The sequence below is a fragment of the Mytilus edulis genome, chromosome 1, assembly GCF_963676685.1.
Source record: "Mytilus edulis chromosome 1, xbMytEdul2.2, whole genome shotgun sequence".
Lineage (NCBI taxonomy): Eukaryota > Metazoa > Mollusca > Bivalvia > Mytilida > Mytilidae > Mytilus > Mytilus edulis.
Window position 1 is genome coordinate 78,302,803 of NC_092344.1, and position 13,903 is coordinate 78,316,705.

Here is a 13,903-nt window from a genome sequence, read left to right on the forward strand (position 1 = left end):
TTTTTATATTTCTATTTTTTCTTCAAATAACCAAATATTTCTCTAACCATTTGAAACCTAAGAATATCATTTACATTTACAAACCTAAGACACTAGAGTGCCAGCATCTTCGTGAAAAGTTGGCCTTATGTGTATTCGTCACTTATGTTAGCCTCTCATAAGTTTCGGTACTTATACACAATTGGCTGGTTTTTTTTTGTTTTTTGTTTTTTTTCTTTTTAAATATTTAGCATTTTGAGCGTTCAGTTGGAGGTAAATAGAGAATAGCAATTTGTACACCTAAGATTGATAAAGACTTATTTCCATTTTCATTTAACCGATATCTCTGACTGAATTTCGTATAATTATATGATACATAATCTGTTTATAGCTTTAGCCTGAAAAAGAAAAATTCAACAAAAACAAAATTAATACAAAATATGGGAAAAAAATAACAGAAAAATATTTAGTAATTAGTAGGCGTACATGTAAATATATGAGTGTGATGAGGTTACATTCTATTAATCGTTAGGCCATTAGCCGATTCATTTCCTATTAACTGTATTTATACATGGAAAAGGACAATTTGAATCATTTTGTGATTTGTGGACGTAATAGATAAGTATGTATACGTAAGTACGTTTAACTATGATGTTTATTTGTAGATAATTGTTATATGTTGGTTTTACATCAAAATAAAAATTATCTTTTATAAAAAAAATACATATTTAATAAATATTTTAAAGATATTCATCACAGTAAATGTAAATAATACTCAGCTTGACTTTTTTTTTTAACAAACTCAATTCTTTTAAAACTTAATTATGTAAACAATTAATAATACACATATTCATTCTATTAAAATGATTAGAAGAATAATTTATACAGATTCAATAACAGTCACTTCTATTATATGAACTATGTTGCTGATGTTACTGGTTATTAAATAATAGTTTACAGCCTTTTGTAATTTAGGTAGATAATCTTTATTCGATATTTGATGGTTAAATAACAGTTTGTCAGTAGCGTGTTTGTTATAGTTCGGTTATTTTACCGAAGCAATGCAGGTGAGTTGTTAACATCAATGACTCGAGGTCGGTGGTTTTCTTAAATCTCTTCATGTCGGTTGTTTACCATCAGACACTGCATTCTGATTGATTACTCTAGACTCTAGATCGTGACTTAACAACAGATTTTCCGATCTAATGGTCTACTCTAGACACTCCGGCTTTGGGGTTTACTCTATGTACTCCAGATCGGTGGTTTCAAATAGGCACTCATAACTTATAACAATTTATAAAAATTGGACACAAATAGATAACAGGTAGGATATACAGAGAAAAATGGGAATTTTATTGCTATCACTTGATTTCTGTTGATGCTGAACTTAATACTTGTTACAAACATATATGGTGTTATAAACGTGTCTGGGAGTTGAACGTATTGTTGAAGTGCATTCTTAGAAATTACACTTAAACATTAACAAATAATAAATGAGGACCACAGGCACTTGTCTCAGAAAAAAAAATTCCTATATACCTTGTTATATTAAGGTATATAGGGAAAAAAAATTCTGAGACAAGTGCCTGTGATGAGGACAATAAAAAAAAATACAATCGCGTGTCCGGAAAATTAAAAGTATTTTTGAAGTGCATCCTTAAAAATCGCACTAAAAACATTAACAAATAATAAATGTACTTTAAACTTCACTAATCGTGTTGTTCCTCCCATTCAATTTGGGATTGTATTCTTAATACAGATATGAAATATCCTTACATAGAAAAAGTAAAATCACAAAAATACTGAACTCCGAGGAAAATTCAAAACGCAAAGTCCCCTATCAAATGGCAAAAAGTAAAAGCTCAAACACATCAATCGAATAGATAACAATTGTCAAATACATGGCTTGATACAGGCATTTTTCTTATGTACAAAATTGTGGATTAAACCTGGTTTAAAAGCTTGCCAAAAATCACACTTGTATGACAGTCGCATCAAAATCCATTATATTGACAACGATGTGTGAAATAAACAAACAGACATAAAAGGTTTAAATGTCAAAAACAGGGGTACAGCAATCAACATTGTGTTATAAACTTAATCACTAAAAAACAAACACATATGTAACAAATAAGCACAAATAGGAAAAAAGACAAAGTACATTAGCAAAATTGAAAGACAAAAAAACTAAAATTTACAATAGCACAATAACCGGATATATAAGTACAGAGCCACGTCAAATGTATTAAAGAATCACCAAAGGACATAAAAACAATGCACATTAGCAAACATGAAAGACAAGAATAAAAAAATTAGATGTTTTATTTAATTTCAATACTTGAACTATCAATAATTGAATAAACTATCACTAATTAAATAAACTATCAATAATTAAATAACTATCAATAATGGAATTTAAAAAAAAATAGAATTTTAAAATAATATTACAATAATAGAATAAAATTATGTTAGAATATTAGTAAAAGTATATATTAGAATATTTGAATAAGATCATATAAGAATACAAGTATAAGGTTATATATGATCGACCACTTGTTTTAAATAATATTAGAATACTTGTATAAGATTTTAATCTTTATTAAAATACAATCTGCCTCCTGGTTAAAAAAAACATTATCATGAGCATAATGAACATGTTTGTATTTGAATATACTGCTAAAATCATCAAAATTTAAATAAACTAAAAGGTTTGTTTTAATTTTATTCCTTCGAAAAAAGTTGAAATTCTATTTGTACATTATGGAAAATCGATTTAGAACCTGTTTCGTAAATTGTAATGAGAATCTACAAAATTGACTCAAAATTAAACGCAACACTTTATGCATTTTCTATCTGGATAAATTAATGAGAATAAGAAGTGCATAACTCCTTGCTGGTCATTACAGGGGTGGGCCGGACAACCCCTGCAATAATGATAACGCAATATTGTAGGGTTGTCTTACTAGATTTAATTAGTTTAAATATTTATGATATAAGTTCCAACTTTGCGTTAGACTCCGATCTTAATTGGTTAGGAGTGTAAGGTTTTTTTTTCTGCAGGCATTCGGTGAATTTTCCCGGGTACTCTTATCGTACTTTTTTTTTATCAGTACGCATCCGGCAATAAATTTATGTTTTAATGATCTTTTTTTTATAACCGATTTCTTGAGAATTTGCACGTCTCGATGTTTTCACTTGAAATGTCAATTAGATAACCCTTTCAAAATTGTTTCAAGAAAATTGTGCATTCTTCTGACAGTTTTTGAAAGATGATCGATTTTTGTTTTCCGGTTACTGAAGAGAGTCTTGCATGTCCAAATTGATTTGTACACATAACTGACTGTGGAATTGTAGAACGTTTTGTATTTGCAGCACAATTGAAACTAGTAAATTTTGTATAAGTTGACATCAACATTATCCATTTAAAGAACAGTAATAACGGTACAACTGCTTTGTACAGAGGTATGTTGTGGCCAATCCAGAACACTTGTTGGTAGTCTTTAATCAACAAGATCTATACGAGTTTCCACATCCTTTACACACTTTCGCATTATTTATTCGTTGTTAGTTAATTACACATTTGAATCATTTAACCAGCCTTATTTGTCGTTATCAGTTGATTGGTTCGAAATTGAGTTAACATGAAGTCAGATTTAATGTTTTATACTGAATCAAGTCCGTAGCAAGGATGTCTGTAATAGGGATTAAACGGTTATATTGACTTTCGCAGTATTTTGTTTGTTTTCAGGGGTTGTCTGAATCCCGTTTGCTACGAGTGTGAGCTTGAAGACATGTTAGTATGATATTACCATGCTTCTTGCAAAACCTAATGATCATTCTGATTCTACAAATGTGTTTTGAAATAAGAAATAGTTGTATTCCAATTTTGTTTCACCTCAAATTGATTATACGAATACGTTATATAGCTTAAATTATTATATGACGATTTCGATTTTAAGGCCAATGGCTCGTAAAATATTCATCAAATTTCAATCATTTCATCACATTGTTCATGTATGTAATAAAATGATTATTCATTGTTATCTGTTTCGGCTTTACTTTACGTAAATGTTTTTACATTAATTTGTTTTCAAATATTTTAGATATCAGTGTGAAAACAGTGATTTTAGAAATGCGTATAAAAAAGTACACCGTTAATGATATTATATTAATTAGCTATGTTCTAAGATATAGTATTCATTACTTGTTTTAAAATGAATAAAATTTGCGCTCTTCGTAAAAACATTATCTTTTGTAGTACACGTAACTTATAATTCTATTGGATTGCATTCATAGGGATAGGTTCGCTCCCATGTGGCATAATTTGTTTGCATGCCAAATGAAAGCATATGACTGAATAATTATATGCCTATCAGCTAAAATATAATCAGCATTTGTATGATTATAACGCGTACAGTAACTATTTTACCGTGTCCAACGACAAAGCATGTCAAATCTGGTAGTAAGAAATGTTATACCGATGTTTTGAAATCTGGTAGTAAGAAATGTTATACCGATATTTTTTTAATTAGGGAATCGTTTATTGACATTGAGTTCATCTGCTTTAATAAGTACTGTGAATTCCTTCCTTTTTGGGTAGATTGTCCGAAAGCTATCGATTTTTCTCAGTATACTTTGATATTGCAATTATCGCAAAAAAACACTAGTCAAAAACCAAAACATATTGATGTGTATGCCTGAAGTCGGTAACTCCCCTTAGGTGGTTGCGATCTATTGTATCGTATCTGTTTAGTTGTCACTGAGGGGAATATGTTATCATTGAATAATATGTTGTACTCTAAGTTGTATTCATAGACAACTTGTTTAGATGAGTGATTATCTAAGGCTAGTGTGCAGGTTATACGTATGATTATAACAGACAATCTCATGTTGACTGTCTCATGTCTAAAACTATGGAAAAGTTAGTCCTTTTAAAGGGACGTTAGCTATCAAATTCATGTTCACCGATTTGACTCAAATTCTCATATTTGATTTATTGCCATATAAGCATAGATATAGATATAAATAGAAACCAGACTCGTGCAATTAAATTATTTTAGGTCTGATTAATTTCATATGATATATAAAAGTGTATGCCTTTTGGTCTTCTTTTGAAAGGTTTGTAACCTTGGTGTGATTCTAGTTAATGGATTTATGAGAATTTAAAATCTAAACAATTAAACTACTATAAACTCTAATTCATGTCCTGCGTCATCCATTATTCTCATTTTGTATATTTCATTTCTCCTATTAAAAAAACCCATTAGTATAGGATAATTTGTCTTCGTCCATCAAATAAAATTTTATTGAACTCAATAGTGCTCTAAAGATTCATAAATACAATTCCGTTTTTGATATACAAATTTAATTTGAAAATCGAAATTGTTTGATGATTTTCAAAGTGTTTAATTACATGTTATAAATTTTTGTAAAATGTATGATCATGAAATTTGTTATAACTAATTACACGATAGGTTGTCCTGAACATAGGAATGACTCTGTCTATAAATCAAGTGAATGTAACTTAAAACAACAAACCAACCTAGCATATAAATCGATCGATCTCTATCGATCTCGATTAAAACAATTAAGATTGTCGATTAGGTTGCTTATGATTATCTTATTTGATACTAATACATCTAGTATCTGAAACAATAATTATGGAGTATGGGCTATCGTAATAGTGTAGACGTTGAATGCATCCGTTTGGTAAATTGTGGTAAACCTCGTGACTCATTAAGTTCACATTCTATTGCTAACCTATTTATTTGAATCAATATTCTTAAAGATCACGTCTTGTAATGGAAAATAAAAAAAAAAGAAGGTCGATTTACATCGATAATTATTAAGTTTTTAGAATTTGCATGGTTGTTTTCCTTTGGAGTAGTTTTTAAAAAATTTCAAACCAATGTTTACTCTCAAGATTAAGATCTGAACTTTACGAAAAAGATCTATGTTAATGAAATACAGAAGCGTATTAGCGCCACACATTTTTTTTATTTTTCTTCCTATGTTTGCGTTATAACGCTATAACGCAAACATTTGTTTTATCTTATTTCTTATTTAAGATTTAAAGGGGCACTAGCTACGATATATATAAAAAAATAAAGTATGATTTTTTTTAGATCAATCATTAATCAAATTGGAATAATGAAATAATAATTTGCTTTTAGCAATCAATTTCCTTTAATTTCGTTGAAATAAGCGATTAAACATAATTTTTGACTGATTCACTTGCAAGTGAAAACGTCATCATCATTCTAACCGGTATTCATGTGAACTTCAAGTTAACCCCTAGCTAGAGATTGACAACGCATGCATTGTACGTGTACTGGTTATTTAAAGAAAAAGAATGTCAACAATGAAAGCGAAACTACGGTAAATCATTTGATTACTAATTCGATGCACATAAAATCATTCTTATATGGTTAAAAACAATGAGAAACATCTATTTTTAATCTATAAAATAAAATCAAACAGACCTATAAAAATGCAATTGCACGTGTTGGTTTAATCTATTCGTATCTTTATTTTTGTTTACATCGCTTATATGGTCATCTGAGGTCAAATCGATAGTTAATTAGATGGCGTCTGGACTAAAATACACACGAAACGAACCTATATATTATCTACCCCATGCTCTGTAAACTGTTTATTTTAGACTTTTGATAGTTTGGATAAATGTTTTACATTGTTATAAACCAAATATAAGAATTTGAGTCAAATCGGTTACAATAAATTTGACAGCTAGTGCCCCTTTAAAGGAAACAGTAGTTATTAATGGAGGAGGTTGTATATATTAAAAATTATCACCTTTGTAGTCATTGCAAAGTAAAATGCTTGAATAATAATGAGCAGAATAATATAAGAAGATGTGGTATGAGTGCCAATAAGAAAACTCTCCATATAAGTCACTATTCGTAAAAGTAAACCATCATAGGCCAAAGTACGGTCTTCAACACGGGGCATTGGCTCACACTGAACAACAAACTATAAAGGCCCCCAAAAACGATATCCATGTTACCATGGTTACTACTAGTATATATATTACAAAGAAAATTGAGTAAATTGAGGTTATACCTAAGAAAAAAAATCAACCCTGCTAATATAGCTATAACCGAATATAAATATACTTCCAAAGTAAGCTCTCGTTTGAGAACTGTGTAAAGTAGGTTAGATTCAAACAAGCTACCCTTTGGCAATAAATGTATAGAATGAAGATGTTTTATTAATAAAATTATGTTCTCTCTATTCAAATTGCTACCCAAGCATCTTAAAAATACTTCATTATATTGAAATGAAAATTCAATGACTTTCTATCAAAGAATCTTGATCATATTCTGAGATTTAAAACAAATGTTTCCTTAATAATTCATTTTAAAGCAGAAAGATCATTTTGTCTATTTGACTTGGAGGTTTCACAATTGTATGACATTATTTTTGATCTTTCAATTTAAATATGACTATATACTAAACTATATCTATTTTCTTGTTAAATTATATACTTTTCTGATGCACAAATCAGTCTCAATTTATGTATAATTGCACTTCAAGTATTCCATTATTCTTATGCATATTTATTATAATGATTTGGCCTTGTATGTATGTTTCTTTTTTTATCTACTAGTAAATCACATCAGAAATGAATGACAAACGGACATACAAAACTTAATGAATAATTGAAATCAAGATATTTGCGTTATAACGCAAAGGTTTGTGTTATTTCGCAAATGTTTCCGTTATAACGCAAAAGTTTTGCGTTATAACGCAAAGGTGTGTGTTATTTCGCAAATGTTTGCGTTATAACGCAAAAGGTTTGCGTTATAACGTAAAGGTTTCCGTTATATCGCAAAGGTTTGCGTTATAACGCAAACATAGGAAGAAAAAAAATGTGGGTCGCAAATACGCTTCCGTAGAAACCAATGCATGACATATGTGTTTCCTTTCTAAATTAAAAAAAACTTTTGTGTGACGCGTATGTTTCAAAGGTTTTTTGCATGTTCTTTTTTGGAATTTTCCATTACTGTATATATTATGTCAGTTTAAAAATTCCTTTCACCTCAAATTTAAGTTTGCAATAGTTGTAATATTAGAAAATTTTATATAAATTGGCTGCACTTAAAAGATTTTTCAATGTATTTCAATTTTTCAAGCAAGGACATTAACTCTTACTTGAATAAAATAATAAATGTATTAACTTTTTGTTGCACTTAAGTGTTTCTGTTGTTTTTGTCGTATTCCTCTTATAGTTCATGTGTTTCCCTCGGTTTTAGTTTGTATCCCTGATTTGTTTTCTCTAAATCGATGTATGACTGTCGAACAGAAGTATTCTACTGTTGCCTTTATTTGGTCTTTAATCAAGACATTTGTAATTTTAGGTTTTTGTTTATTACTTATATACAATTCAGTTGATTGATTAAACATTTTGGTAAACCATTAGAAAAAAAACCCAAGTAGGAGCAGCATTTACATGATTAATTAACATACCTTTCCTAACTTGTCTGTTTATATATTATTTAAATATAATCGGACAGAAAAAAAAATGTAAATGTTATTTTTATCTCTAGTGGTTCTTGAATATCTTTGATATATTTGTACATTCAAATAACAATGAGAACTGTCCACATATTGGTACAATATAAAACTACAACTATGAGATAATTCGAATTTCTTGGTAGACTATAAAACAATCGGATAGCGAGGACCTATTGTTTGGTACACTGTAGTCTATTCTCAAAGAATGAAAATCTTGTTTGGTACAAGATAAAAAGATCACACAGTGGAGCGTTTTGGTTGCTACACCATAACAACATCATATAGTGGGTATCTCTTGTTCGGAATGAATAACTTCATACACACACCTAGTGAGAACTTCTTGATTTGTTCATTATCAAATAGAATCAACTCTTATTTGGTACACTATAATCGATTACATAATTAAAATAAATTATGTTCACGCTAAGAAACTCTTGATGGGTACATATTATTGAAAACGTTGATACACTATCATATGGATACTGTGTGATTATTTTTTGGATGGTATACCTTAATATGATCACAAATTGAAAACCTCTTCGTGGGTAAACTATCGTACGGATACATAATAAGAATGCTTTGGTTGATTCACTATAATAAGACTAAAAATTGAAAATATCTCCCTTGCTATACTATCATACGGTAGTCATACAAAATGATAACATCTTGATTAGTACACAATAATACGATCATTTTCGTTGGTACAGAATGATACGAAAACATAGTGATAAAATCTTGGTTGATACACTATAATACGATCACAAATTGAAACACTGTGATAGATAATGAGAAACACTTGCTTAGTATACTAAATACGATCACATTGAGAAACTCGTGATGGCATACTAATATACAATCACAACTGAAAACATCTTGGTTGGTACGCTATAATACGAACATCTCATGTTGATATACAGTAATACTGTCACATAGTGTGACCTCTTTTTTTGTCACTATCATACAATTACATAGTACGTTGATATAGTTAAATATATTGATTGGAACGCTATTATACAATAATATGGTGATAATCTTTTGGCTGGTACACTATAACATAGTGACAACCTCTTTGATTGTTCACTATAAAACGATGATAAATAGTGAGAACCTCTGAGTACACTTTATTGCAATCACATAGTATGTACGTTTTCGTTGTTACACTATTAAATGATCGAATGGCGTTGTTAGTTTATTTTCGATTTATGGGTTTGACTGTTCCTCTGGTATCTTTCGATTTATGGGTTTGACTGTTCCTCTGGTATCTTTTGCCCTTCTTTGATGAGATTTGTTTTTGAAAAATGCGCATCTGGCTTTTATAATTTCAATCCTAGTATCTCTACTGAGCTTATTGTTTAATGACGTATTTAGCTTTTTAAAGGTTTTATTCATATCGCAAAATAGTCTAAATCTTAAAACTGGAAATATCCAATATCTTAGAATTAAAGACATGACAGTCTTATTGAAAAACAAATTGTATGACATTAACATAAATGAAATAAAAAAGGTCAATTTGAAAATATTGCGATAATTACATGTACTACAAAGTCTTATCTTATAACCTGAAATACAAATTTTCATAGATAAAATCATTTATTTTATCCAACCTTCTACATGTAAAATGTAAAGATAGTACAACGACCTAATATGAAACATCATAGATATAAATAGACCAGCACGTTAGAGAACAACTAAAATGAAACCACGTGCGTCGACAGGGTAAGCCTCTCTTATTGTGAATAATTTATTTTTCTGCTTTAATGTTTCATTTAGTTGTTGTCTTATTTTTGTTTATCGAAGGTCTCGTTTAGATAGTTCAAAAGTAAAATCCCCTGGTGCGTATCAAACCCAGTAGCTGGGGGCTATGGGATGAAACATGAGCTATGACAAAGTTAGAATTGATCTAGTACTTCGATAACACTGACACTGGGATGCTGTAACAAACGAACAAACGCAATAGCAAATGTAAAAACATTAAAAACATAATAGAGCATTGATAAGAAATATGAATAAAACAAAATATGATGTGTAATTTAAGTTATAAATAAGTAGTAACTGAACCCGATTCAAAATGAAACTTATTTAATCTCATTTTAATTGTTGATAGAGTGAGAAAGGACAATCTTTTAGTGCCACTCTTTGTAACAAGTAAATGCCAAATCATTAAAAAAAAAGCCATAATATAAAAATAAAAAAACTAAGTAACTAAGTAAAAAATAAATGCACCTTTTCACCCATTATTTTTCGTCGTTCCATGCAGTTTTGGTTTAAATCTGAACAAAACAACGTAATTAAAATTATGAAAAAATCATCGGAAAACGGTGCTGAAGTAGATTCATTGTTTTTCAATTTTATTGAAAACAAATTAATGTCAGAAGTTGAACATGTTGACCGATGCGTTTAGTTAAGTAGATATATAGCTATAAAACATGTTTTTTTTTTAATTACTGTTGTGTATTCTTCAATAAAAGTCGTTTTTAATTGTCATGCAAAAGATAGTCGAAAAGATACCACACGATTATTCAAACTCGTATGTCTAAAATCAACTGACCACTCTATGGTAAAAAAAAAACAAAAAATTAAGACAATAACAATTCAAAACTCATAACATTTATAATTTAGACTTTAACTTTAATTTAATTCGGTAGATCACATTTGAGGATATGAGGGCGTGATTGGTGTTTACAATAATTTGAATATATCCGTTGTCATCTGTGAAACAGTTATCCCATAGTGTTCAAAGGATGATTTTAACTTTATCGTTTAAAACTGTTGGTTCAAAAGCTTTCTTGTAAGTAGTAACTTTAAACCAAATGTTTTACAATTTCTTATTCGGGGGTTAAAACAACTATAAAAAAAATGATCTTCAGAATATTTTCTATTTGCTTCGACAGGTTGAACGGTTTCAGTTATGCATAAATTACCCGCCATGAGAATCCACTTTCAGCCAAAATGTCACAATCAGGAATATTAAAGTAATACTTCAAAGTTACTGTCCATCTTCTTGTTGGTACAGAAGATAGAGCCATTGATATTTTACCTACAAAGAAAGTGTGCTGTGTTATTATTTGCTTAATATATTTCTAAACATCAAAACGATTAAAAAATTATCAAGATAATTGCATTGATAACTCTTACTTACGAAGGAAACCCATATAATGCAGTTACTAGATATGTTTTATTGAATTTTTAACAATACATCAAGGGAATCTGGGAGCAATACCTCAAAGGTTGTTTATCTATTGAATTAAAGATGAAGTAGTCACTGTCTTATAAATCCTTTATGGTAATAAACGAAGGAAGTTCTTTGAAAATGTGTTTTATTTACGATATGAACATAACAACTTACATTCGTGATTATAAAGAAAGTCGATTGTTTAAAATACTTTTAAAGACATGCAATTCTGTAACCAGTTCGACATATAGCGTTATATTGAGTTACATTCTTTTAGACAGATATTCACGTCGGTACTTGTGTGCTTATTCACGACAAATTGCGTATACTAAAAATATATCGTAAACGGTAAAAAATACCGGAAAACTATAAAGATAACGGTAGTTTCCATGGGAAAATATCTGTCTTCCTTCCTCCGCATTTGAACCATTAATAACAAATTATTTCTGGTAACATTGCATGAACAATGACAATAGAGACATATGGAACAAATACGAGGTCAAGTTTGATTCAGCTATAGTTTAACAAGCTGTAGTGGTAGTACTGTATATGAAGGATTTAATAAACAATGAATAAAAATTATCATATCACGCAGAGGATAATTATATGCTTGTCTTTGTTTTACAGGGAATTCCTTTATCTGGTCATTAACAAGCTATTTTCTTTTCAATTTGTTTTAGGTTCATTGACATACTATTAAGATGAAAGGAAATGGTTATACTCTGCGGTTCAAGTAAAAGTTGTTGAACTCCACAGAAATGATTAATAATACAGATGTGGAAGAAATTAGGACTATAACTGGATCATTGGTGGAAATGTTCGGATCGCTGTTTATAGTTCTTGAACATGCATTTGCTATGTTTCTTATTTCAAAATGCAAAAATGTTCAAAAATCAGTGAAAATTCTAGTGTCGAATTTATGCATTATCGATATCATAGCTGGACTATGGGGATTCGTTCGAGCGCAATTCAGATTTCATATGATCGATAAAAAAATTACGTGTATGTTGGATGTTCTGTTCACCACTTGTGTTTTAAATGTGTCTGCACTACTGGTTTCTGCAATCGCAATCGATAGATATACAAGCGTTTTTCGTCCAATGACATATACTCAGATTGTAAACAAACGAGTTCTTGCAACTGTATGTTGCGTATTCTGGGCTCTCGGTGCAATTATAGCTGTAATAGCGTTATATTCAGAGTTTGCATATACAGATGATATTGGTTGTGAACTGCGAATGTCACAAAAAGAAGTATTCCCATGGTTGTTAGTGGTGCTAAGGGTAGTTTGTATTTTTATAATAACTTTCACATACAGTCGGATGTATGCCAAAATAGTATCACTAGGAAAAGTTTACTCATCCGAAATCAAACGTAGAGAATTACGATCCATTGCAAAAATTCTTATCATTGTATCACCGCATCTGATACTACACACGTGTTATGTTTTTATATTCTTTTTGAAGCCAGTTTTAAAGATCCAAAACGCTATATCTACCATATCTCTTATTTACACTTCTATAATTCTTTTAGATGCTCTTATTTACGTGTTTCGATTCAAAGAGTGTAGAATAAACATGGCGATTTATCTGTGTTGTTGCAGGAAAGAGTACAGAGATCGAAAAATAAAACAGAGGACATTGCTTTACGGGACATTCTTGGATGGAAATCCGCAAAGTACGATAAGGAGAAATGTAAAAAATCAACGAAGTTTATCGACAATAGACGTTGATTCTGTTTATGCTATATCAAATAAAGTATAACTATCCGAAGTAGATTGTAATGTCGCTGACACTGCTGTCTAAAAATGGATACCATTTACAAGTGCCAATAAAAAAATAAGAAACAAACCAACTGTTTAATCATTTATTGTGTCAACTTTCTAATATCCCATACGGTGACGGATCACTTACACACATGGCATAAACATTTTATTCAACTGGTCAAGTTTAAAAATATGCTAATGCCTTGTGTGTGGGTGATTCGTCGCCGTATTGGTTATTATATACTTTTGGAGTTCAAAATTTGCCGAGGTACAGTTAAAGTCTTTCTTTTTGGATAAACGCTTTAATATGTTATAATAGTCTTATAATTCTAATTTGAGAGTTTGGGTCTAATCAGTAAATATAAATTGACAGTTAATGACTTTTAAAACAAAAAATATTCAGATTTAAAAAAATAAATAGAAAACATTGAACAAAATACAAATATGTGATT

At 29.7% G+C, this 13,903-nt stretch overlaps 1 protein-coding gene across 1 annotated transcript; it reads left to right on the plus strand.

Annotated features, from left to right (window-relative positions):
* Nucleotides 1-535: 535 nt before the first annotated feature.
* On the plus strand, nucleotides 536-13,536 carry LOC139491027 (olfactory receptor 2M4-like). Its single transcript, XM_071278286.1, has 2 exons — nucleotides 536-611; nucleotides 12,367-13,536. The coding sequence occupies exon 2, from the start codon at nucleotides 12,445-12,447 to the stop codon at nucleotides 13,447-13,449; it is 1,005 nt and encodes a 334-aa protein (XP_071134387.1). The 5' UTR covers nucleotides 536-611; nucleotides 12,367-12,444; the 3' UTR covers nucleotides 13,450-13,536.
* Nucleotides 13,537-13,903: the final 367 nt, after the last annotated feature.